Here is a 23,928-nt window from a genome sequence, read left to right on the forward strand (position 1 = left end):
GTTTCTGTTCGTCGGCCGTTGTCATGTGCCACACTCCGCCGCTATTTTCTTTGATTGTTTTATTGGACTGGACTGCTTTCGAACAGGAATGTGTCATGGATTCGGGTCAGCTAGGGAGATGAAATACAGTCCAGGTTTTTAACGGTACACCAGTAGCCCAGATTGCATTGGTATTTGCTGTTTTGCTAGCACCGGAATTTCGTATTTGATGGGAAATTCACTTAGATTATTAGAGAAAAGAAATACCCACAACTTGAAGAATCCAGTTACTTATATTACATCCTGACTTTAGAATTCGTTAACTTTCCTCAGTAATTTTAAATTTTACCGTTCTTGTGAATTTTTTTTACTCTTCTAGAGTTCTCCTTTTAAAGTGTGTTTGCGTGTGTGTGTGTGTGTGTAGACTTCTTCATCTTCATCTTCTACCACTTTTAGTAATTCAGATCTTTTGAATTCATACATAGTTTGGAAAGCTGTATGCATTGAGCTCACTTTCCTATATTCACTTTTGGGCTTTTTAACTCTGTGTGCTGCCTACACGTAGGTCAGAGAAAAACTCAGCAACACTTAGTGTGTTAGGGAGGAATGTGTGTAGAGTATGGACACGTGAGGAAGAAAAACGGCCAATTTCCTAATTTTTGCCCCCTCTAACCTTATTATTGGTTATCTTTAACTTTACCAAATTTACTCGGGGTTTATGTTAAGAAATTAATCCAAAGCGTTCGTGTTTTATGATGGGTTTATATATCCCAACTTTTACTAATTGTTTAAGATAGATTACTAAGCACTTTTACTACTAGCTATAATTTCCATGCTGTAATGATTGTTTAATATGTTTTCTATAAAATTTACATACGACACTTAATTGGAAGATACTCAGAGTTATTTTTATGGAGCACTTCAGGCTATATGGACTTTTCCTAGATGTCATGATGGTAATGGGTGAGGGATAAAGAAACAACAGGTTTTGGTTCCTGTGTCCTGAAAAAGCTGTTACTTCTCTCACCTAACATTGGTTTAGAAGCATCTCAAGATTGTTTTGGAGAAAAATCACAGGTAGGTAACCTTTTAAAACACAGTGAATGTTCTTCCATGAAGATTAGAAAACCTTCGTCCGTGATTATATGCACACATGAGCCATGACTGGTTTTTTGTTGTTGTTGTTGTTTTGCTTTCTGAATTAAAAAACAAAGGATGTTTAAATACATAGACATGTTTTTAGGGTTATGTAGATGAAACATCTAGTTGGTGTTGGAGAAATGAAAATAGTTTAGTAAAACATCAAATTGAGGACAAGAGTACTGTTGGCAGTTTAAAGGTTTCCTTAGTTTCCTCTGCATTACAGTGGTGGTGGTGACGACTAGGCTCGCCTGCCTCCTTCCTCCACCTTTTCGTCTGGTGATTTGCTACTGTTTGGGGTTATGCTTATATACTAATATTTTTATGTACTTACTGCAAAAAGACTGTAGATAAATAAATATCCAATGTGCTTATGTGATTCTTGATTTCTCTGACAGCTTGTCAGAAATCAGCCGTGGATTTCTTTTCAGATTGCTGATTGCTTTTCAGATACTATACTTTTAAGAACAAGATGCTCAGGTTGTCTGCATAATTGTTCTCATGAAATACCAGCAAACCACCCTAGAGGTGTTCTTAATAAAAATTTGAGAAGGAAAAATGTAATGTGAGCTAATAAAACTTGCAGTACAAAGCCCTATCCATATTGCTTTAATGTCAGTATCAGACTCAGCTTGTCATGTGTCCACTGTGATTATAAAAATGGTAACTTTGCAAATAGTACCTAAAAAAGAATGAGGGCAATTCTGACTCAGCTTAAGTGGTTTAGCAGTGCAATAGCTTGAGTATAATTTTTTTTCTGTCATTTTTTAAACATAATTAGGGATATATTACTTGCAACTTTAAAGAAAACGGAAAAGACCAGAATCTGTTTCAGTTCATCTCCTTTTTCTTCTTCTTTTAAAATGGTTTTTTTCTAGACAGGCTTTCGCTGTTTAACATAGCTCTGGCTGTTCTGGAATTCTCTTTGGAGGCTGACCTACAGACCAGTCTGGCCTCAAAATCATAGAGATCCCCCTGCCTCTGCCTCCCAAGTGCTGGGATTAAAGGCAATCGAAACCACTCTCCGACCTCTTTCAGCTGTCTGTCTGTCTGTCTGTTTTTATTGCTGTTGTTTGGAGATGTAGACATTATAGCGTCTTTGGAATTCCCTGTGTTGCCCAGCTTCCCCCAGAGTTATGGCAGTTGGCTTGCACCAGTCTTTCTGCAGCTCTTCATTGCTGTTCGTTTTTCTTGTAAATTTTTTTGTTTTTGTTGTTTGCTTTGTTTTGTGAGATAGGGTTTCTTGTACCATAGACTACCTCAGGATTCCTGATCTGTCTTAACCTCCTCAGAGTTAGCATAGACATTTTGTCAGTGTTAAGTCTCCCTTGTATAACTACCATTTTAAACTTGGAAATCAGGAGAGAGTTAACATAATTAGGTCAGTAAAGTTATCCTATCTTCCCTTTTGATTTCAGCTAATATTGAAAAGTGGTTCTACCATGAAAACAGCAGGTTTAAAAGTCATTTTAAAGTCTCTCGCTTCCTCTTTCTTTTTTGGTACTGAGGATTGAGCCTAAGGCTCTACCATAGAAACTACATCACTGGTTCTTATTACAATTTTGCTTGAAGAGAGGATCTTGTGAAGTAGCTCCCAGCCCTGTTTCATCTTACATGGTAGTTGGCATTATAAGCATTTGCCACCAAACTCCACATGTAAGCAGCTCTTCCCTTTTTAAAAAATTTATTTTTACAATTTTAAATGTATATGTGTGTACATCCTCCTACATGAGTGCCTCAGCAGCCCAGGGGTGTCATATTGCCCCGAACTGGGCAGTTGTAAGCCCCCTGATGTGGGTGCTGGGAACTGAACTCAGGTCCTTAGCAAGAGCAGTACACACAACATCTGTGCTATCCTCTCCAGTCCAAGTAGTTCTTTTTAGTTTTCCTCCTACCACTGAAGTATAGACTCAGCAAGTAGTTCATAAAAATACAAGTAAAAAATAACATCTTGACAAAAGAGCAAGTACTGATTTGATCCTTATTATGCTGTAGAGGTGGGAAGAATTTTGTCTCAGGTAAGTTAATGGCTCTAACTCAATTGCCTTTACGCATTTTTCAGTTGGTACTTTTTGTTGGTATATTGAATCTATTCCCTTTGCCAATGTCTTCAGTGTCTTTAGTATTTATTTGGTTTTTTATTGCTGTGGTTTTACTTTTAGATGGCTTAGCTGGAATACAGATAATTGTCGTTTTTATGCACAAAGAATGCATACATAGTCAGGTAGAATAAATAATTCTGGCTTCATCTAGGAGGTGTCTTGAATTGGTGTCAAGTTGAAGAACAGAGGCCTGGACACAAAGCTTCGTAAATTGTGATAAGCCCAGAAAAGGTAAGGTTGGAAAGGTAAGCACAGGCCAGATAATAAATGCATGCATTCTTAGGAAGAAGGACTTTGGGCTCTAATGAAAATGAAAGGGAATGTCTGAAGTTTTATAATCTGTAAAGATTACTTTGACAGCAAGGCAGTGGCAGTGTATACCTTTAATCCCAGTACTTGGGAGACAGAGGCAGATGGATCTCAGTGAGTTTGAGGCCAGCCTGATCTACAAAGAGAGTTCCAGGACTGTTACACAGAGAAACCCTGTCTTGGAAGAAAACAAACAGAAGATTGCTTTGACAGCAGTATATTCATGGGTTGTGGGCAGTAGAGAATCCCAAATACCTTATCAGTTCATATTCCTCTTATGTGGTAGGTAAAGCAGTGGGAGTGCTTTAGAATGTTTTCAGATGAAAACAGGGACTGAGTTCTGACAATACAGAACACCATTACAAGCTTCGAAAAAAAGGAGTTAGGAAGGACTTAAAAATGTAGAAAAATGAGGAGACACGAGAGTCACAGGAGCAGAGACAACGGTGGAAAGTGGCTGCAGAGAAATCGGGTAAAATGAAGTTTGAAAATAATAGAATATAAACTTAGATCAGTTTCTGTTGAACTAATAAAACAGCTAGATTCCATTTGGCAGGATTGTAAGAAAGAAATGTATTGGAAAAACTTTTGGCACACACCTTTAATCTCTGCACTTGCACTTGGGAGGCAGAGGCTGTTAGATCTGTTAGTTCAAGGCCAGCCTGGTCCTGAAAGTGAGTTCCAGGACAGCCAGGGCTATTACACAGAGAAACCCTGTCTCGGGGAAGAAAAACTTCTTTTAAGAAATTTGATTGGCAACATGAGAGAAGTAGAGATTTATTAGAACAATTTTAACAGCAGAACTATTGATTTGAAGTTGAAGATTATTTAGTTTCTCAAATATGTGGTCATAATTCTCCTCTTTGAATTGGTGGTCAGGAACTTGAAATCTTTGTTGGGTGTTTGCCCTGTTATTAAGCAGAGAAGGTCTGTGTTAGGTTACAACCAATGAAAACACAAGTGGTTTCTGGGCAGTGGGGCAAACACCATTACTCCCAGCACTTGGGCCTTAGAGGCAGGTGGATCTCTGTGAGTTCAAGGCCAGCCTGATCTATAGAGTGAGTTCCAGGACAGACTTCAAAAGCTACAGAGAAACCCTGTCTTGAATTCCCTCCCCCACTGCCACGAAAGAAAGAAAGAGAGAGAGAGAGAGAGAGAGAGAGAGAGAGAGAGAGAGAGAGAGAGAGAGAGAGAGAGAGAGAGAGAGAGAAAGAGAGAAAGAAAGAAAGAGAAAGAAAGAAAGAAAGAAAAGAAAGAAAGAAAAGAAAGAAAGGAAAATATAGTTCGTTTATTGGAACTACACCTATTACCTGGGTTTTCATTTCTTAACTTGCACAATGAAATTCATACCATATTTATGAATTGTTTGAAATTAGAAAATACATTTTGAGTAACATCTAAAATTTTTATTTTTTGTTACATGGCTTTCATGTTAATTGTGCATGAGTCAGATGTAGCACATGATGCATCCTCTATTATGTATTAGTTTTTTAAGAAATGTCTCTTTCATAAATTACTAATCATCAGTGTTCATTCTCTTATTTACTTTTTAATTTGAAATGAGAAGAAACTAATGAGAGAAGATTCCCTCCTGATTATCAGAAGTGTAAATTGTCATCTGTGACAAAACAGTTCCTCCCCTCCCTTCAGAAAGCATCTTTAGCATCCGTTCGCTTTGGGTTTTCCTCGTCCTTACAGAAAGAAGGATGCTACAGCCTAACTGGGTGGACTACCGTGGAGTCAACTGGTAATTTCTGACACTAGTGATTTTGTAAGTGGACTGTTTGTATGGATGCTTGTTAAATTGCAATATGGGCACATATGCAGGCATTAGCAGCACATATATTAAATGGAATTTAGAAATTAAAAATATCCGTTCATCTTGAAACATTAAGGGAGAAAAATTCATCTATACCTTAAGTATTTTTGTTAAATTTAACTGGAAAAATTTTTGGAAACTGGTTTCCTTAATATGCTGTTCAGCCAAAAGTTTTGGAAGATCCCCGTCAAGAAAACAGAATCATTCATCCAAAAGTGAGAACTGTGGGGAAGAAACTTTTGAAGATTTACTTTTAAAGTATAAGCAGATACAGCTGGAACTGGAGTGCATCAACAAGGATGAAAAACTTGCTCTGAGTAGCAAAGACGAGCCTGTGCAGGACGATCCTAAAGCACTGCATTCTGAGGACCAAACAAGCACTGATAATGCCAGTATTACAGAGGATGCAAGTAGAGAGGTCGCTCCTGAGGAGAAGGCGCAGGTCAAAACTTTTCAGGCATTTGAATTAAAACCACTCAGGCAAAAACTGACTTTACCAGGGGATAAGAACCGGGTGAAAAGAGTGAAAGATGGAACAAAGCAGCTTTCTGCGAAGTCCAGCTCCACAGATGCTAGCCAAGGTAATTCAGTAGAGATTGAAGTTAGCTCTGCTACATACATTTTGTTAAAGAGTGTTTCCTTGAAAAGTTTTAAGTGTACATCAGTACTTAAAAGGATCCCAATTTTCTATAAATTCTTTTGTTATAGGTCTTATAAGTAATAACTTCATAAGTTTTGTTTACTAAATGTTTTGGTTGAGGCAGGGCTTTACTCTGTAGTCCAGGCTGCCCTGAAACTTGCCCTGTAGTGTTCTGTGCTTGCCTAAAACTTGTAATCAATCTGCCTCAGCTTCCTGAGTGTTGGGATTGCAAATATGTGCCAGAATGACTTCTGCTAATCTCTGTTTTCTTTTTGGTCTGCTCTGTTCTCTGCTGATGTGTTGGAAGCATGGGTGAAAATAGTGGGGCACCTTTCTTCCTCCTGAAGGGAAGTTGACCATTGAGCATGATGCTGCAGTGCTTTGTAGATTTCTAAATTTTTAAGGTTTACTGGGTAAAGAAAAATTGCTAGTGTGAAATTCTTTAAATTGTGAATACATTTTGAAGAAGGGACATCTTTTTTGTCATTATTAATAAGTTTTTAATTTTTCTTAGTATAAAAAATTATATTAATTGATTTTTGTAGTGTGTCAGTGCCTTTCTATACCTGGATTAGTTTATATATGTTGTTTAAAAAATTCCTTAGTATTTTCTTGACTAACATAATTTATGTGCAGCAAAATATACTTTTAGTATATAGTTTCTCTAAATTTTGACTGATATTGACAGTTGATCCTCCTGTATCTGTCTCCCGTACATACAGACATCCCCCATACCAGACCCAGTTTCTAGGATCAGTTTTTATATTTGAAATTTTCAAGACCATTCACTGACACAAATTTGTAAATCAGAGTGGTGACTGCGTTTGATTACATATTCTCAGAGTTGTTCTCTTCCCTTCTAATAAGTTAGATGTTTCAGTGAATTATATTATAAATATAATTCCTGTGAAGTATAACATAGCAGGATAGAGAAAATATATACAAATGACTTTTGTAAAGTTATATGTGAATGCTTGCAGTAATTCAGATGAAAAATTAAATATGACAAGCTGACATCTGTGGAAGAAGAATTGAAGGAACCCAAAAACCACCTAACGCTCATCTTAGCCGATGAGGCACATCCATAGATGTTTCTGCAGGCACACCCTGCTCCAGCACTTTCCCCCATTGTTCTCAATGGTTCTTTTAAAGTTTCATAGTTTTCTTATTACATGTGAACTTGCTCTTTTTGAGATGATTGAACTCAATTCCATCTTTTTACTTCTGTATCATAAACATACTATATTAATTTTTCACTTAAATTCTTCTACTCAGAGGATACAAAAACCCTCTTCTTGTTTATGACCATGTTTTATATGCCTGCCTCTTCTTTACTATATCTTGCTTTATTTTTAACCCCTTTCACTTACGGAGTTACTTGGAAAATATTTGAGATTTTTTTTTTTTAAATCTTAAGATTTAATCTCGTCTTTAACCATTACTATTAATTTCTCTCAAGCATTTTTTTTTTTCTTCAGTGAGGTATCAGAAAAGGCTAGGTTGGATCTGTTCTGTATTTTAATTTCTTCATTAACCCAATACAATTTTTTTTAGTTTTGAGCACAGAACAGAAACATTGCAGTGTTAAAACTACACTGGGATAGGTTATACACAACCCAGTTGCAAAAGTCTGGGTTTTTTTCACCTTTCTTTTATTATAAATTAGCTGAATTAGCTGAGTACTTTATTCCAGGTTCTTTTTTTTTTGTTTGTTTTTTGGTTTTTGGTTTTTTTTTTGTTTTTTGTTTTTTGTTTTTCGAGACAGGGTTTCTCTGTGGCTTTGGAGCCTGCCCTGGAACTAGCTCTTGTAGACCAGGCTGGCCTCAAACTCACAGAGATCCGTCTGCCTCTGCCTCCCGAGTGCTGGGATTAAAGGCGTGCGCCACCACCACCCGGCTTCCAGGTTCTTGAAAGCATTAATGAACAAAATAATTGCTTATGCCTCAGGTTCACATTTATTTTTACTTATATTTTTAGTGCAGTGTTTTATTGTGCTGCCTAGGCTCATCTCTAATTCCTAGGCTCAAACAGTCTTCCCACTTGAGAATCTGGATCTACAGATGTTCACTTCTGTACCCTTAATGGTCACTATGACATCATAAGCTTGCATCTTAGAAGGAAACAGCAAACATGATGAGCAGTAAACTGTCATAGAAGAAGTATTAGCAGGGTAAGTAGTGTGGGAGCAAGGTAACTAGCTGAAGGTTTGTAAGCTATTCAGGATATCGTTCAGTTTGAAGGTGCGATTTAAACAAAGATGTGAAGACTAAGAGAAAGGACAAATTGATAATTGGAAGAAGAGATTTCTGGGCAGTGGAAGGAACATTGATTTTCAAAGATAGTCAACTTGTCAGAAATGCAAAGTCTTGGGCCTTACTCCAGGTGTGCCTTGTGAGCTCTGGTAGTAGGACTCCTTGGCCTGTATGTAGTTCTATCCTCTCTTGGTTTCTTATCTGTCCTAAAGATGGAGAATCTCTGCACTGAATGTACGACCTACTGCACATAGTTTCCTGGCATTCTTGAGAATAACCTAAAGAAGAATGAGGTCTATGAGCATTGGAGAGATTAGAGATGGTGTGTGGAGGCACGTCCTGTAGAATCTTGCAGCAGCTTTGCTTTGAAGTTCTTAGTGAAATGGTTGGGAGTGAAAGTCCACCAGAACTTCTCAAGAGCTCTCTCCGGCTGCACTGTTGAGAATAGTCTGTAGTAAAGGCAAGTCTCTACTGCATTAGGTGATGTTTCTTTTATAATTTGGGGGTTTCTATACTATATATTTCTAACTCCCCCCCCCCCCCAACACACACACACTTTGTTGTTGTTGTTTGAGATAGGATCTCAACAAGTAGCCCTGGCTGGTTTGAAAGCCACTGTGTAGCTCAGGCTGATCTTGAACTGACAGATCGTTCATCCTCTGCCTTCAGAGTTCTGGGATTAAAAAGTACATACATATATACACCTGGCTTTTTTTTCTTGGTTTTTAAAGAATCCTTTTTCCCTTAGTGTTCATAGCGCACACCTCTTATCCCAGTGCTCTCGTCCCAGCACTAGGGACACAGAGGCAGGGGATCTCAGAGTTTGAGGCCAGCCTGGCCTACAGAGTGAGTTCCAGGACAGCCAGGGCTGCACAGAGAAGCCCGTCTTGAAAAGCAAAACCAAACAAACAAATAAAACTTTTTCCCTTGAAAAACCTTTATTTTTATGTGCTTGATTTTCCTTTTTCCTGGGAAAATATTGTCATTGTTATGGTTTTTAACTACCATCTGTATGTTGATTCCGGCTTACATGGAATCCCAGGAGTAAGGTTTAACTACTTGGTAACTGTGTAAGACCAGTTTTCATATTGGAGGTTCTAGATAACAGCAGGTATGATGGTGCATAGCTATGATTCTAGCACTTGGATGTTGGAGGCAGGACTTTAAAGTTTAGGGACAGTTTTGGTCACATAGTGAGACATTTTCCCATCCCTCAAAACAATTGGAATAGTGATGGGGGCTCGACATGTCAGGATAGTGCACGACTAATCACAAGGTCAGTTCAAGAAATGATCTGTATTTAAAATGGGGATGGAAAATACTATGTCTGGATCTCCTGGTTAATTGTTTACCATTGTGCTTAGTGGGTACATTCTAATATATATTTGCTCCTATGCTGCAAAGGTTCTCCAGCTCTCCACAGAAGCATGAGATAGTAATGATAGTAATAACTCTTAGGTGTTTCCTGGCCGCATGGAACTCAGGATTCTCATAGGAGAAAAATTTGGTGCTTTCTATACTTACTGGAAGGCTGTGTCTTCATTATTCAGCCTGTTTAGTTTTGTCTAATAGTTGTTCTTTGACATGTGATTGGTTTGCTTAGAATGGTACATGAGTGTCATCAAGTAGCTCTGGGGACTTGCTATATATATACTAGGCTGACCTCAGTTTGCCAGCTTCTGGCTCCCAAGTGCTGGGATTAAATACACATGCCTTTTGAAAAACAGTGACCATACAGAACTACTTTTATTAGTGGTACATGAATAAAAGATAGTGATCTCAGAAAATGGTAATGCATTCTTTATATATACTAAATGAATTTTTAAAGATGCCCTGCTGTAATAAATATATCATTTAACTTTGAAAAGGGCTGGAAGTGTGCTTACTATGAAGGAGAGCAAGGAGTGTTACTGAAATCAGATGGTGGTGAGCTATGGCACCAGTTGTATGTTAGGAGGGTGTGGTTGTATTCCTATATGACTCAGATCATTTGGGCACAGTTTTATATATTTTCTGTTTTTATATATTCTCTTACTGTATCTTTAGATGAAAATCATGCACAGGTAAATGAAATTTATGTTGGACTAAAATTTTTCTTCCCTTTTTCTTTCCCTTCCTTTCCCTCTCCACTCTTTTCTCCTCTTCTCTTCCTCCTCCTCCTCTTCTCTTTCTCCTCCTCTTCCTCCTCCTCCTCTTCTCTTCCTCCTCCTTTTCTCTTTCTCTTCCTCTTCTCTTTTTCCTTCTCTTCCTCCTCCTCTACTGAGAATAGTACCGTGAACCTCACACAAGTTAGGCAAATATTGTAAAACACTTAAAACTCCCAACTTTCAAAGTATTCTAATACACCATTCATTTTGTAATGAATACGGTTTTTTCCTTTTCCCCTTCTCTGTACCAGGATTGAGCTCAGGGCCTAACACATGCTGAGTCAGCTCTGTCACTGCACTCTACTCCCAGTCTCTTTATACTGTGTATTTTGAAATAGAATCTCCCTGAGTCATCCAGGTTGTCTTTGAACTCTCTTTGTAGTCCAGGCAGGCTTTACATATATGATCCTTCTTGTCACAACTTTCTAAGTGGCTTGATTTCAGGTCTGGGCCACCTGGCCTGACTAGAATAAATTTTCTATTATTTCTGAATTTTTATTTATTTAAGTCTTAGAGGAAAGGGACTCTGCCTCAGATTTGGTGATTACCTCCTGTTTGCTTTGTCCAGGGTGCTTGATTAATTACTCTCTGTTTATTGAATAAGTTGCATATTTTTTTCATCAGGTTTTCACTTAAGCGACCAAAGTAGGATGTGTAGAACACTAACAGGTTTGGCATTATGGGGGGAAAAACAAAAAAAAAAAACCCATAAAATACTAGACTTGAAACTTAACCCTGCAACTCCGGGTTTTAACTTTGTTAACTGAAGCCTTTATCTCAGTACTGCTGTAGCTATGTGTGCTGCTGTGTGCTCTGAAACGGTTGCAGATTGAATAATGTAGACAGTTTGGGACAATACTCTAGAAGTCTGGGTCTTGCTTGTGTGCTTCTAAATAAATGGTCAGCTTTATAATACATAAGTCTATAGTCTAAATATTGAGTTCATTTTTTATTTTTATTATAATAGTTTGTCATTGTGGTTTCTGTTCGGTAATGAAGCATTGCTTTATCTACTCCATAAGTTCTGTTCCTATTTATTTCTATTTTATCAAAATATCTTATTTAATACTTGAGTCACTAGCCTTATAACTTTCAGAGTTAGATTGATGTTACAAGCTAAATCAGATTCTTAATCTCATTCTCTCTCTCTGTGTGCCTTCAATTGTGTGTGTGTGTGAGACCAAGAGGTCAATCTTGGGTGTTCCTTAGGATGATCACCTAACTGGTTTCACTGGGACCTGGAGCTCAAACATTTCCTGGCTGGTTGACTGGGGAGCACCAGCTGGCATCCTGTCTCCATCTTCTCAGTGCTGAGATTACAAATGCACAAGTCACCCTTGACTTTTCTTGTGGTTTCAGGAATCTAGCTTGGCTTCTCATACTTATGTGCCTCTCATTTTATGGACTAAGATATATCTTCAGTCCTTCATTTGCTTTGATAGCATTCTTTCCTTATTTTCGAGAGTCCTAAAAGTAAGACCATAATAATGAAACCTTCAAAAATAATTCCTGATTATTATATAGTGTTATTTCCATTTTTACTAATTGTGGCTATATTTTAGAGTATTCAAAAGATGTTATTTTATTTTAAAGGATTAGAAGATAAAGAACAAAATTTAACACGAAGAATTAGTACCTCAGATATTCTACCTGAAAAGGTAAGATGCTACTTTGTGGGACTGAAAATCCATACGACCTATTCTTGCTTGCATTGCTGTAGTCTGTTCTTTTGTTCTGATTTGTTTAGAGACTTGATCTCATTATGTAGCTCTGGCTGGTCTCTAACGCACCTTTATGTCCTGTTGGCTGGGAATGCTAGTGTGTGCTACCACGCTCAACTTGTCTACTATTTTGAATTTATATGAAATTATTTGGACATTTTAGAGAATTGCCTTAGAGGTTCTTTCCACTAAAGTCTGTAAACTATTAACTTGATGTGCAGTTCATATTTATCATTTTTGAAACATTTAATTTTGATTCTGAGTTTATCTTCCAGATATGTGTGTGTGTGTGTTTGCATGCACGTGCAAGAACACATGTGCACGTGTGTGCTTCATCTTCTGTGAGATGTTTTGGAATTATTTAGATCTTGACCTGGAATCACATTTTAGCTCCTTTTCTTACTAAATGAAAGAAATACTAGCTGAGGGAGGTTTTTTTGGCTCCTTTATTTTCTTTCTTTCTTTTCTTTTGCTTTTTTAAGACAGGGTTTCTCTGTAGCTTTGGTGCCTGTCCTGGAACTAGGAACTAGATCTTGTAGACCAGGCTGGCCTAGAACTCACAGAGATCCGCCTGCCTCTGCCTTCCGAGTGCTGGGACTAAAGGCATATGCCACCACTGCCTGGCTGTTCCTCTATTTTCTATACAATGAGTTTAATATCCTGCATTCTCTGGGTTGTTGTGAGGCTTTAATAGAATAAAGTACAAAAGTATCAAACATTGTTTAAAATATAATACTCATTGAGTAACTCAAGCCTTTTCTTTATTATAGATCTGAAATATTTGCAGTTTCTTCTATTTGATTTCAGTTTGTTGTTATGAGTAAACTGAAATGATTCAGAGTCTAGGAAAGATGGTCCTGAATTTAGGAAGGATAATGTGACACTCATAAATATTTGTTTTTTAATATCCTCACAGTAACCATATGAAGTAAGTTGACATTATGTATGTTTCATAGATGAAGTAAGATATGTTTGGGCAGGTTAAATGACTTGCTTACATAGGAAACTGACTGAGGTCCTCTGGCCCCATTTCCGTGATCTTGGTTTTTGAGTCTCTACTTCAAATACCAAATAGAGTTATATGACAGAATCAATGATAGTTTTATTTCATTCCAAGGGAAGTAGTTGCATAAAGTAATCTCAGTGAAAAATGATGATAACTTTTTTGGTAAAATCTAAATCTGTATTTTCCAGTAGAATTTTCTATAAAAAATGGAAATATTTTATAGTTGCACTAGGCAGTATGATAGCCATGAATAACAGCACAAATGATTTTTCAGAACCTAATTTGAAATGTGGGGCCAGAGAGGTGGCTCAGCAATCAAAAGTTCTTGGGGCTCTTCTAAGACCCTAGTTTGTTTCCCAACATCTATAATGGGCACCTCACAACCACCTGTAACTTCAGCTTCAGGGGATGTGAAACCCTCTTTCTGGCTCTTGGAGGCATCTGTATATATTATTAGAATCCATTGTGGTAGTGTAAGTTTGTACATTCAAGACATTGAATCTGGAAGGATTGTGAATTTAAGGCTAGCCAGAGTTGTATAGTGAGCTCAGACAAACAAACAGTTGTGGCTAATTTGTTCTACGTAGTAAACTGAGACAAACAGGCAGATGTGGTATTGACTTGTAGTTTTCCACAGTGGGAAGGCCAAGTCTCTAACCAGCATTCACTGTTCTCCTTATACTTAACAAATAAAAATAATTGGAGTTTAAGAAAAAATATAATTACATAATACCATTTAGAAAAAGTTAAGTGGGTCTTAATGTATTGGGATATATTTATTTCTTCTACTGTTTCATATCTTTAAAAGGATTCTCCAGACCTCTCTAATCCATGCATACTTAAGAGCTTCTGCTTAGAGTAGCTTGGTATTCTCAGTTACATTTCAGTGAAAGTGTGTAGAGCAGGCTAATTTTCTGAAGCCATTTCAGGATTTAATTAGTAATAAGTTCTGGTGGCTGTTCTAGAATGACCAGAGGGACAAGCTTTTCAGTCTTTTCCCCGTAAAGAAGAAACTGTTGCTTGGCTCTGACTTCAGTGCTGTAGTGTATGCACACACTGAAACAGCGCCAGTGCCCGTCAGTCTGTGCAGTGTTTATGCAGCAGGTCAAACTGTGAAAGGAGAGTGAAAACTAATTTGTAAGTTACTGTAGCAGGAAAAGACTTTTAAACCTGTGCTTTAAAGATAACCTGTTTTAGTTTCTTAGATGAAAAATGAGTATTCAAATATTTTAATTCAGGGAACATACTTAGAACATAAGCATTCAAATGCAAATTATTGGGTACATCTTTTTCCACCTGTAATGATGTTAAAAAATTAGCATTATCCTTGGTATTCTAACATGATCCTTAGTATTCTTTTTTTGCGGTGCAGTCTGCTAAGTACTTCATTCTTCAGGACCTGGCTTCTTATTGTTGCCTACACTCTCAAGTTTGTGTGGCCCTTAAATGATGCCCAGCTCTTACCTTTCATCTTTTGCTTTACCTTCGCATACTTCTACACAAATCAATAATTTCTACCAAGTGATCTTCTTCTGTTTGTGTTATAAGGATTAAATTAGTCTTGGATTATAGATAGTAAATGAGTTTATATTTTATCTGTATTTTCCATTAAATACTTGTTTTAATACTGACTTTAAATTTCAGTTAACTTGGTGAAAGATTCAACTTGGCAAAATGCTTAATGTTAAGTAACAGTATTTAAAAATTGTAACTTTTTTTTCTATTTTAAAGAAACTTGGTGAAGATGAAGAGGAATTATCTGAATTACAGCTTCGTCTTTTGGCTCTTCAGTCAGCCAGTAAGAAATGGCAACAAAAAGAACAACAGGTGATGAAAGAGAGCAAAGAAAAACTGACCAAGACAAAAACTGTACAACAGAAGGTTAAAACCAGCACAAAAGTACATTCAGCTAAAAAAGTTAGCACTACAGGTGATTATTTCTCGTAAATTATTTCAGTTGAACTAATATATCTTATCGTATCTAGTTTTTAATTAAGAGATTTCTAAAAAATTAATTTACTTCTCAAAAAAAATTGAGAATTAATAAGATACAATTTTAAACCCCTCCTCCCATCCCCTAAAACAAAAATTGAACACAGCCACATTGTAGTGTGGAGCTGTGGGCCAGCTTCCCGCCGCCCGGCTCCCGGCCACCGGCTAGCTTATGCCCAAAATAATTACATGGAAACTGTATTCTTTTAAACTCTGCCTGGCCCATTATTTTCAGCCTCTTACTCACATCTTGACTAACCCATATCGAATAATCTGTGTAACACCACAAAGTGGTGTCTTACCAGGAAAGATTCAGCATGTCTGTCCTGGTGGCTGGCTTCATGGCACTGGCTCAGAGAGAAGAGGCAGGGCAATTGTCTGAGCCATCTACCTCACTTCCTTTTTTCTGTTCTGTCTACTCCATCCACCTAAGGGCTGGCCAAGGCAGTTTGTTTATTAGCCAATGAGAATCCTCCATCACCACATGGAGTCCGGTTCTGTACTGGCCAGTGACTCTTGGGTCTAGAGCTGGGCAATGAGGGTTGGGGTTGAAGACTTGAAGTTGTGTAGGGAGATGAGTAGGATCAAAGAAGGGAAAGAATATGAAAATGTATGAAAAAGTTTAATTAAAAACATTTTATTTTATGTGTATGGGTATTTTATCCATGTGTGTCTGAACTACGTGCATATTTGGTGCCTGCAGAGGCAGACAAAGACATGAAATCCCCAGGAATTGGAGTCACGGATGGTTGTGAGCTGGGAATTGAGTCTGGGTCTTCTTGTTCCTAATCACCAAGTCATCTCTCTAGCTCTATAATTTAGGGAGTTTTGAGTTTGGGAAAATATAGAGTCCTAAATTGGATGATAATCCTGTTACTTAGCTGTGTGTGTATGTGTGTATAATAAATATATAAATATAGATATATTTATACTGACATTTCTGTTTTTTTTTTTTTCCGGGTAGCTAAACAAGCATTGAGGAAACAGCAAACCAAGGCATGGAAGAAACTCCAGCAGCAAAAGGAACAGGAGAGGCAGAAGGAAGAAGAGCAGCGGAAACAAGCTGAGGAAGAAGAGAGGAGGAAAAGAGAAGAAGAAATTAGAAAAATTAGAGACCTTTCCAACCAGGAGGAGCAGTATAATCGCTTCATGAAATTAGTTGGTGGCAAGAGGAGATCAAGAAGCAAAGTAAGGATTAGAGAACTATCACCAAAATTTTCAGAACCTTAAAAATGTCCTCAGTCATTCATTGAGGTTTAGTACACATGTACCACAGAGTGCATGTGGAGACCAGTGGGTCCTGGAGCTTGAACTCTGGTCTTGTGCTAGGCAGCATGTGCCTTTATCTACTGAGCCATTTTGTTGGCCCAGAATGTTCATATTTAAGTGTTTGGTTAATATCATTTCAAAGATCCAGTCAGCTTAGGAAAATTGCAAATATTTTATGTTTGATAGAGCTTATCTTTTTTTTTCTCTGAATGTGAGAGAATGTATATTGTGTGCACGAGTGTACACATGCTTGCCTTGCAGGTGCATGTAGAAGCCACACGCTAGTGTGTTTTCTTCAGTCACTTCTCTACCTTCTTTTTTTGAGACGGGGTTTTACTGAACCTGGAGCTTACTGTTTAATCTAGAGTTTGCTGGCTGTCAAGCTCTTGGGATCTGTCTGTTCTCTCGCGGTGGGCTAGCGTGTATTGCCATGTCTGGCTTTGTACCTGGGTTCTGTGGATCTAAACTCAGAATCCTTGCATAGGACACCTTTTACATAACCACCAGGTTCTTCCATCAGCCCTATCTATAATCTTTTGGGAGAAAGTTAGGTATAATTAAGGATAAATCTCACAGTTATAAGAATTGAACAGGTAGGAATTTTGATTAACAAAAGCCTGTCTTTCAGCTGGGCCTGGTGCTAAACTCCTATAATCTCAGTTACCTGGGAGGCTAAGGCAGGATGATCACATATTCAGGCTTTCTTGAGTAATTTAGTGAGACACTGTCTAAAAAGTTACAAACAAGCCTGCAACCCCAATCTGCTTTTAGCATTTTGTTCATCTTCTATTTATAAAAAGGGTTATTAAATTATAGGTCCTGATAGGAAAATGCCTGTTTCTTTTTTTTTTTTTAACATTTATTTATTATGTATACAATATTCTGTCTGCGTGCATGCCTGAAGAGGGCACCAGACCTCATTACAGATGGTTGTGAACCACCATATAGTTGCTGGGAATTGAACTCAGGACCTTTGGAAGAGCAGGCAATGCTCTTAACCACTGAACCATCTCTCCAGCCCCAAAATGCCTGTTTCTTACGGGGGCAGTATTGGATTAGTTGTTTATTGTTAACTATGTAGAGTGAGAGATGAGGAGAATAATTAGTATATACTAATTTAAAGTTTACTTCTTCCTATAGTAATAACTATTGCCTAGCTATTTTGTTTTTAGTCCTTAGGATGTGTTGAGCATTATTATTATATGTATTGACGATAACTGAGTCAGCCGTTACCTTCATGGGCGCTGTCAGGAGAATGGGAGGGTTAACATGACAAGGACTACCAGTGACGATGGCTTTGGACTTCTGAATTAAGAATACACTCAAAAGTATACTAAATGAGCCGGGCAATGGTGGCGCACGCCTTTAATCCCAGCACTCGGGAGGCAGAGGCAGGCGGATCTCTGTGAGTTCGAGGCCAGCCTGGTCTACAAGAGCTAGTTCCAGGACAGGCTCTAAAAAAGCTGCAGAGAAACCCTGTCTCGAAAAACCAGAAAAAGAAAAAAGAAAAAAAAAAAAAGTATACTAAATGTAGAGAGATTTAAAAGTAAGAGCTAAGGAGTCAAGAGGAAGTTTTCTTTATGCAAGGGTTATAATTATTCATAGTTAAGACTTTTATAAATAGAATCTTTGTCTAGAGATAAGTATTATTTATGTGGTATCTCTGCATAGGTTTGTGTTTTCTTTTTTCTGTTTTTTTGTCATAAACTGAGTAAAACAAGAATTAAAAATCATAGCACATAAACATGCCAATCCACGTTTAATTTTCAGATACTATTGATTCATTTGTAAGTGAAATGTTCTTGACTTGTCTGTGTCTGCGTATGAGTGTTTACCTGTGTGCATGCCTTGTACCACTTGCGTGCCTGACGCCTGTGGAGGTTAGAAGAGGACATTGGATCCTCTAGAACTGGAGTTACAGACCATTGTGAGCTACCCTGTGGGTGCTGGGAATTGGCTTGGTCTCTTAACTGCTGAGCCATTTCTCTAGCTCCTATTCTTGACTTTAAAAATAATAGTCTGATGTTATAATTGTAATGCAAAAAATGACCATTTCCTTCTAGTTTCATGCCTAAACCATGACTGCATAACTGTTGGAAGAACTTGGTAAATTTTTTTTTAAAAGAGGGATCCCATTTACGTAGTGGCTTAGATGATGGGGGAAATTGACCTGTACTTGGCTGTCATAGACCCTTTCCAGATTGATGCCATAGGCAGGTCTCATAGAGTCATAATAATTTTGGGTATTTCTCCCTAAAATATAATTATCAACTCTTTTGTGATAACTAGCCCAATAATAGCCTGTGTTGTAACTAAGAAAAATATTGTATACTTAGTCTTCAGATCCTGACCTGAGGCGATCCTTAGATAAGCAACCTGATAGTGGAGGAGGCATTTATCAATATGATAACTATGAAGAAGTTGCTATGGATACAGATAGTGAAACCAGTTCTCCAGGTAGGAGCAAAAACTTTGAAACATTTTGATAATCATGATTAAGCTACTCAAAACCTTGAAAGCCATGTGTACTTAGTGATGATTTTCTGTGAAACCGTAAGTACTTGGGATAAGCTGTGGATGGATAGTTTTCATCTTTATTTTCAAGTCTGTTTTTCTAGAGAGGCTTTAAGTTAAGAGGTTTTGTTCCCACTCTGATGAGCAATTGATCTGAAACAGGAAGATTGTGGAATGATTTTATGAATAATGGAATTAAAGCCATGAACCACTATGCCCAGCTCAGACAGTTTTTCTTGCTACTCAGATGTGATTGACCATGAGAAAACTATTTTCTTACTGGTGCTCAAAACCTACAACCGAGACAGGAACATAGTGAGAAGTTGGGATGTTCAGAAGATTGATACCCTCTCCCATATGGTCATGTTCTGAGACCAAATCAAAACTAGAACCAGTTCATATATCTAGACTAAAGAAAAAACAGAAATACATGATTTGTGGAATTTTTGCCAAAAGTATTCATTTTAAGGACATTGTTTTAGCTGATGTTTGATGATCCTTTTTTTTGTTTTGTTTTTGTTCTTTTTTGAGACAGGGTTTCTCTGTGTAATGGCCCTAGCTGTCCTAGAACTGGCTCTTGTAGACCAGGTTGGACTCAAACTCACAGAGATCTGCCTGGTTCTGCCTCCCGAATGCTGTGATTAAAGGCGTGTTCCACCATAGCTCAGCCTGGTAACCTTACATTATAGTTTGACAAAGGAAACGGTGGTCTTTTATTTTCAAGTTCATGGAGGTGATTCATCACCATTTGAAATACTAACAACACTGTTAACTTACCACAGTCTGTAAAATAACAATGTATGTGTTTAAATAATTTTATATAACTTCTTACAGAGAAAACATACTTTCAACTTGGTAGGATTTTAACTTCTTATAGAATTAGGTATGTATCATGTCTTGTTCTGTCTTCCTCCATCCCCCTTTCTCCCTACTTTTCTTCTCCGTCCTCTTAGTTTTCTGAGATAGGGTCTTATTATATTGCTCAGGTTTTTCTTACATTTCTTGGGCACCCTAGGCTGACCTTGAATCTGATTCTCCTCTGTTTCCTAAGCACTGAGACTGCAGCTACATGCATCACATCTGGCTGATACTTAGATCTTTCAGAAGGGTAGTGTAATGAAGATTAACATAGTCTCAGATTTAGGCTGTGAATCAACTGTTTGAAAGGCAGATGATGTCTCTGTATTGACTTGTGAGACAACTGGGAAAAGTTCTATTGGTTACATATAGTAGTACATAGTCCTCACTCTTAGTTCTATTTCAACTTGAAATCATGTCCTTGTCTTCCTTAGCACCATATAAAAGGAGGAATGAAGTCATGTTGTTTTCTTTTCTTCCTTAGGACCCTTTGGCAGGAATCAAGAGAATTTATTTCATCATTTTGTAAAAATTATGTTAAGAAAAAAGTGCTCTAGCCTCTGTTAATACTATTAGGCTTTCCACCTCATAGTGAGATAGAGGGAAGGGGTCTCTGGTTTGTTTCCCTCTGTAGCCCAACTGCCTCAGACCAGGCATCCTCTTGCCTTGGCCTTCTGAGCCCTGGGATTATATTGTTTAATTTCATATATATATATATGATATGTGTGTGTGTGTTACAATCCCTAACAAAAAATGAATTTTGAGGAATTAAATGCCATCTTAATGATAACACTGAACTTAGTGGAGCTTAGAAGGTCTGATTTGCACTCTGCCTCAGTAATATGTTTCCTCAAGTTTATATATACTTTTTATATGTTCCTGCTGAAATAGTTGATTAAAACTTGTGTTGAATTTTTTTTTCTTCTAAGCAGCTCCTTCGCCAGTACAACCACCATTTTTCTCTGAATGTTCGTTGGGGTATTTTTCTTCAGCACCGTCTGTTTCTTTGCCTCCACCAGCTCAGGTTTCAGTAAGTAAAAACTGAGTGTGATTTCAAAGAAAATTACTGTGTATCTTCTAATTTTTTCTGAAAAATTGAATTGCTTACTTTGAAGAGTGCTTAAAAAATCATAATCACTAACTAGAATTAAAAGCTAGAAATACGCAGATTTAAGCAGTTGATTGTTTAGCTATCCACTTGTTAGATTTTTTTTTTTTAAGTATAGCTCTTTAATTTCATACTGAATTCAGTTTTTCCTTTTCTTTGCTTCTCAAATAATTGCTACTCAGGAAATGTATTCCAAAGCAGAATAAAAACTGTCTGCTTCTGTGGATTTTATTAGTCTTTTTGTTCATTTGTTTGTTTGTTTTTAAGGCAGGTTCTCTGTAGCCCTGGGTGCTGTAGGACTTGCTGCATAGATAAGGCGGTCCTCAGACTCACAGAGCCTCTGCTTCTGTCTTCCAAGTGCTAGGAAGATTTAAATAGGATGCTCATTCCTCTTTGGATAACCATAGTTACTTTTACCTTGAAAATCAGACAAAAGAAACATATTTATAGAAATTAAATCCTTTTTTATTTTCTTTTAAAAATCCATTTAGTTGTGGTGTGTGTGCGTGCATGTGGCATCCACACATCCACACATGTGGATGTCAGAGTACAACTGTGTTTGGCTCCTTCCACCACTTGGGTTCTGGGTACCTGCTTTAACCTATTGATCCATCTTGCCAGCACTGACATTTAAAGAGCTATCAGTCACTGTTTGAGGCAGGGTCTCACTCTATATCGTTGGCTGGCCTGTAATTCTATATTTAGGCAAGATTGGCCTCAGAGAGATCAGCCTGCCTCCACCTCTGAGCACTGGGCTGGGATTATGGTGCCTGCCATACTCTGGGCAGTTTTTACCCAGCTTAAAAAAAAAAAAGAAAATAAAGAAAATGTGAAGAACCACAAAATAAAGAAAGGTTCTGTAGTGATTCCTAGATTGAGAGCATCTAGATATTGAACAGTATCTCCTACTAGGTAAGAACTTTCCATCGAACATTTTTCTGTGAATGTGTGGTGTCTTCCAGTAGAGTTTATGGGGAGGGGAGGTGAAATGCTTTGTTTTGAGAAGAAGGAATGAATGCGCTAAAATGTGAGGAGAACTACTGGAAAGTCTTTGAAGCAAAAGCATCAAGACCAAAGGGTTTATAGGAAATAAGATTCCTATATAATCTCTAAGACGCCATATTTACAAGGTTTTTAAGGGATGCTGAACAGGTACTCTGGGCTCTTATTCTTATAATCCCTTTGATTTGTAATTGAATTTTACTATTTAATTTTTTTGTTACTACATTTTTTAATTTGTTAATCTCCTTAATTTGGCACTAGGCATGGTAGTACATGCCTTTAATCCCAGTGCTTTTGAGGAACATGCAGACAGCTCTCTGAGTTGGAGGCCAGCCTGTTCTACATAGCGAGTTCCAGGGCAGTCAGGGCTGCATAATGAGATCCTGTCCACAAATACATAAATGCTTTAACTTAAATATATGATTTTAGTTTTAGTGTTGTTGTTTGCTTGATTTGATATGAAGTGAATGATCTTATCTAATTTGATTCTTATACCTTCTAGAATTTTAAATGTAGATAAGGACAGGAACAGAGGTGTTTATAATTACTATGATGTTCATAAATGTTTCCATCATTAATTACAAAAGAAACATTTTCATGGTTGAAGATTAAATTCTGGGTTAGCTTTGAGATATGCATATTTACATCATTATACATAGAAAAATTAAAAATAAGAATATGTGCTTTTTCTGAATTAATATTGCTTCAGAGATGTTTGATGTTAATAAATTTTGCATTTAAATTAATTCTTTAAAAACACAGTCTGTGCCATCTTTGAGCCAGCCTTATGGAGAAGGCTTGTGTGTTTCTCTTGAACCTCTACCTCCTCCACCACCTTTGCCACCTCTTCCACCTGAAGATCCAGAACAACCTCCAAAACCACCTTTTGCAGATGAAGAGGAGGAAGAAGAAATGCTCCTTCGAGAAGAATTGCTTAAGTCTCTAGCAAATAAGAGAGCTTTTAAACCAGAGGTAATTGAGTGTCTGACCCTCTAGGTGGAGCTCTCGGGCCTGTTAGAATGGTTCTACTTTTGTCTGCCTGAATGAGGGTTTAGAAGGTTTTTCAGCAAAGGCACGTCTTTTATTTGAAAATGTTTCTCTTTTTCTTATTAGGAGGCATCCAGTAATAGTGATCCTCCTTCACCTCCAGTTCTGAACAATTCTCAGCCTTTGGCAAGAAGCAATCTCTCAATAGTCAGTATTAATACAGTGTCTCAGCCTAGGATACAGAATCCAAAGTTTCACAGAGGACCTCGTCTTCCACGAACTGTGATCTCGGTAAAAACAAACTTAAGATAACACTATTCAAACAGCTTATGAGAATTTTTTTAATTCTTCTTCTTCTTCTTCTTCTTCTTCTTCTTCTTCTTCTTCTTCTTCTTCTTCTTCTTCTCCTTCTCCTTCTCCTTCTTCTCCTCCTCCTTCTCTTCCTCCTCCTCCTCCTCCTCTTCTTACAAATTTTCACCTCCTCCCATTTCCCTCCCCTTTCCCCCACTCTTCCCTCCCTCTCCAGTCCAAAGAGCAGTCAGGGTTCCCTGCCCTGTGGGAAGTCCAAGGTCCTCCCCCCTCCATCCAGGTCTAGGAAGGGGAGCATCCAAACAGACTAGGTTCCCACAAAGCCAGTACATGGAGTAGAATCAAAACCCAGTGCCATTGTCCTTGGCTTCTCAGTCAGTCCTCCATGTAAGCCACGTTCAGAGAGTCCGGTTTGATCACATGCTCCATCAGACCCAGTCCAGCTGGCCTTGGTGAATTCCCATTAGATTGGCCCCACCGTCACAGTGGGTGGGCGCACCCCTTGTGGTCCTGACTTCCTTGCTCATGTTCTCTCTCCTTCTGCTCCTCATTTGGACTTTGGGAGCTCAGTCCAGTGCTCCAGTGTGGGTCTCTGTCTCTATCTCCATCCATCGCCAGATGAAGGTTCTATGGTGGTATACAAGATATTCATCAGAGTGGCTATAGTATAGGGCCAGTTCAGATGCCCTCTCCTCAGCTGGTCAAGGAGCAAGCTGGGGACATCTCCTTGGACACCTGGGAACCCCTCTAGAGTCCGGTCTCTTGCCAACCCTC

General features: G+C 37.9%; 1 protein-coding gene across 2 annotated transcripts in view; it reads left to right on the forward strand.

The window, feature by feature from the left end:
- Zfc3h1 (zinc finger C3H1-type containing) overlaps window positions 1–23,928 on the forward strand; it is a 55,886-nt gene that overhangs the window by 973 nt on the left and 30,985 nt on the right. The window contains exons 2-9 of one of the 2 annotated variants that reach the window (XM_038314406.1): window positions 5,514–5,930; window positions 11,982–12,046; window positions 14,847–15,045; window positions 16,072–16,295; window positions 18,713–18,833; window positions 20,678–20,778; window positions 22,621–22,830; window positions 22,972–23,136. In XM_038314406.1, the coding sequence (XP_038170334.1) occupies window positions 5,514–5,930; window positions 11,982–12,046; window positions 14,847–15,045; window positions 16,072–16,295; window positions 18,713–18,833; window positions 20,678–20,778; window positions 22,621–22,830; window positions 22,972–23,136 (1,502 nt within the window). The remainder of the gene's footprint in view (window positions 1–5,513; window positions 5,931–11,981; window positions 12,047–14,846; window positions 15,046–16,071; window positions 16,296–18,712; window positions 18,834–20,677; window positions 20,779–22,620; window positions 22,831–22,971; window positions 23,137–23,928) is intronic. The other variant, XM_038314407.1, reaches the window with a different exon arrangement.

The sequence above is a fragment of the Arvicola amphibius genome, chromosome 17, assembly GCF_903992535.2.
Source record: "Arvicola amphibius chromosome 17, mArvAmp1.2, whole genome shotgun sequence".
Lineage (NCBI taxonomy): Eukaryota > Metazoa > Chordata > Mammalia > Rodentia > Cricetidae > Arvicola > Arvicola amphibius.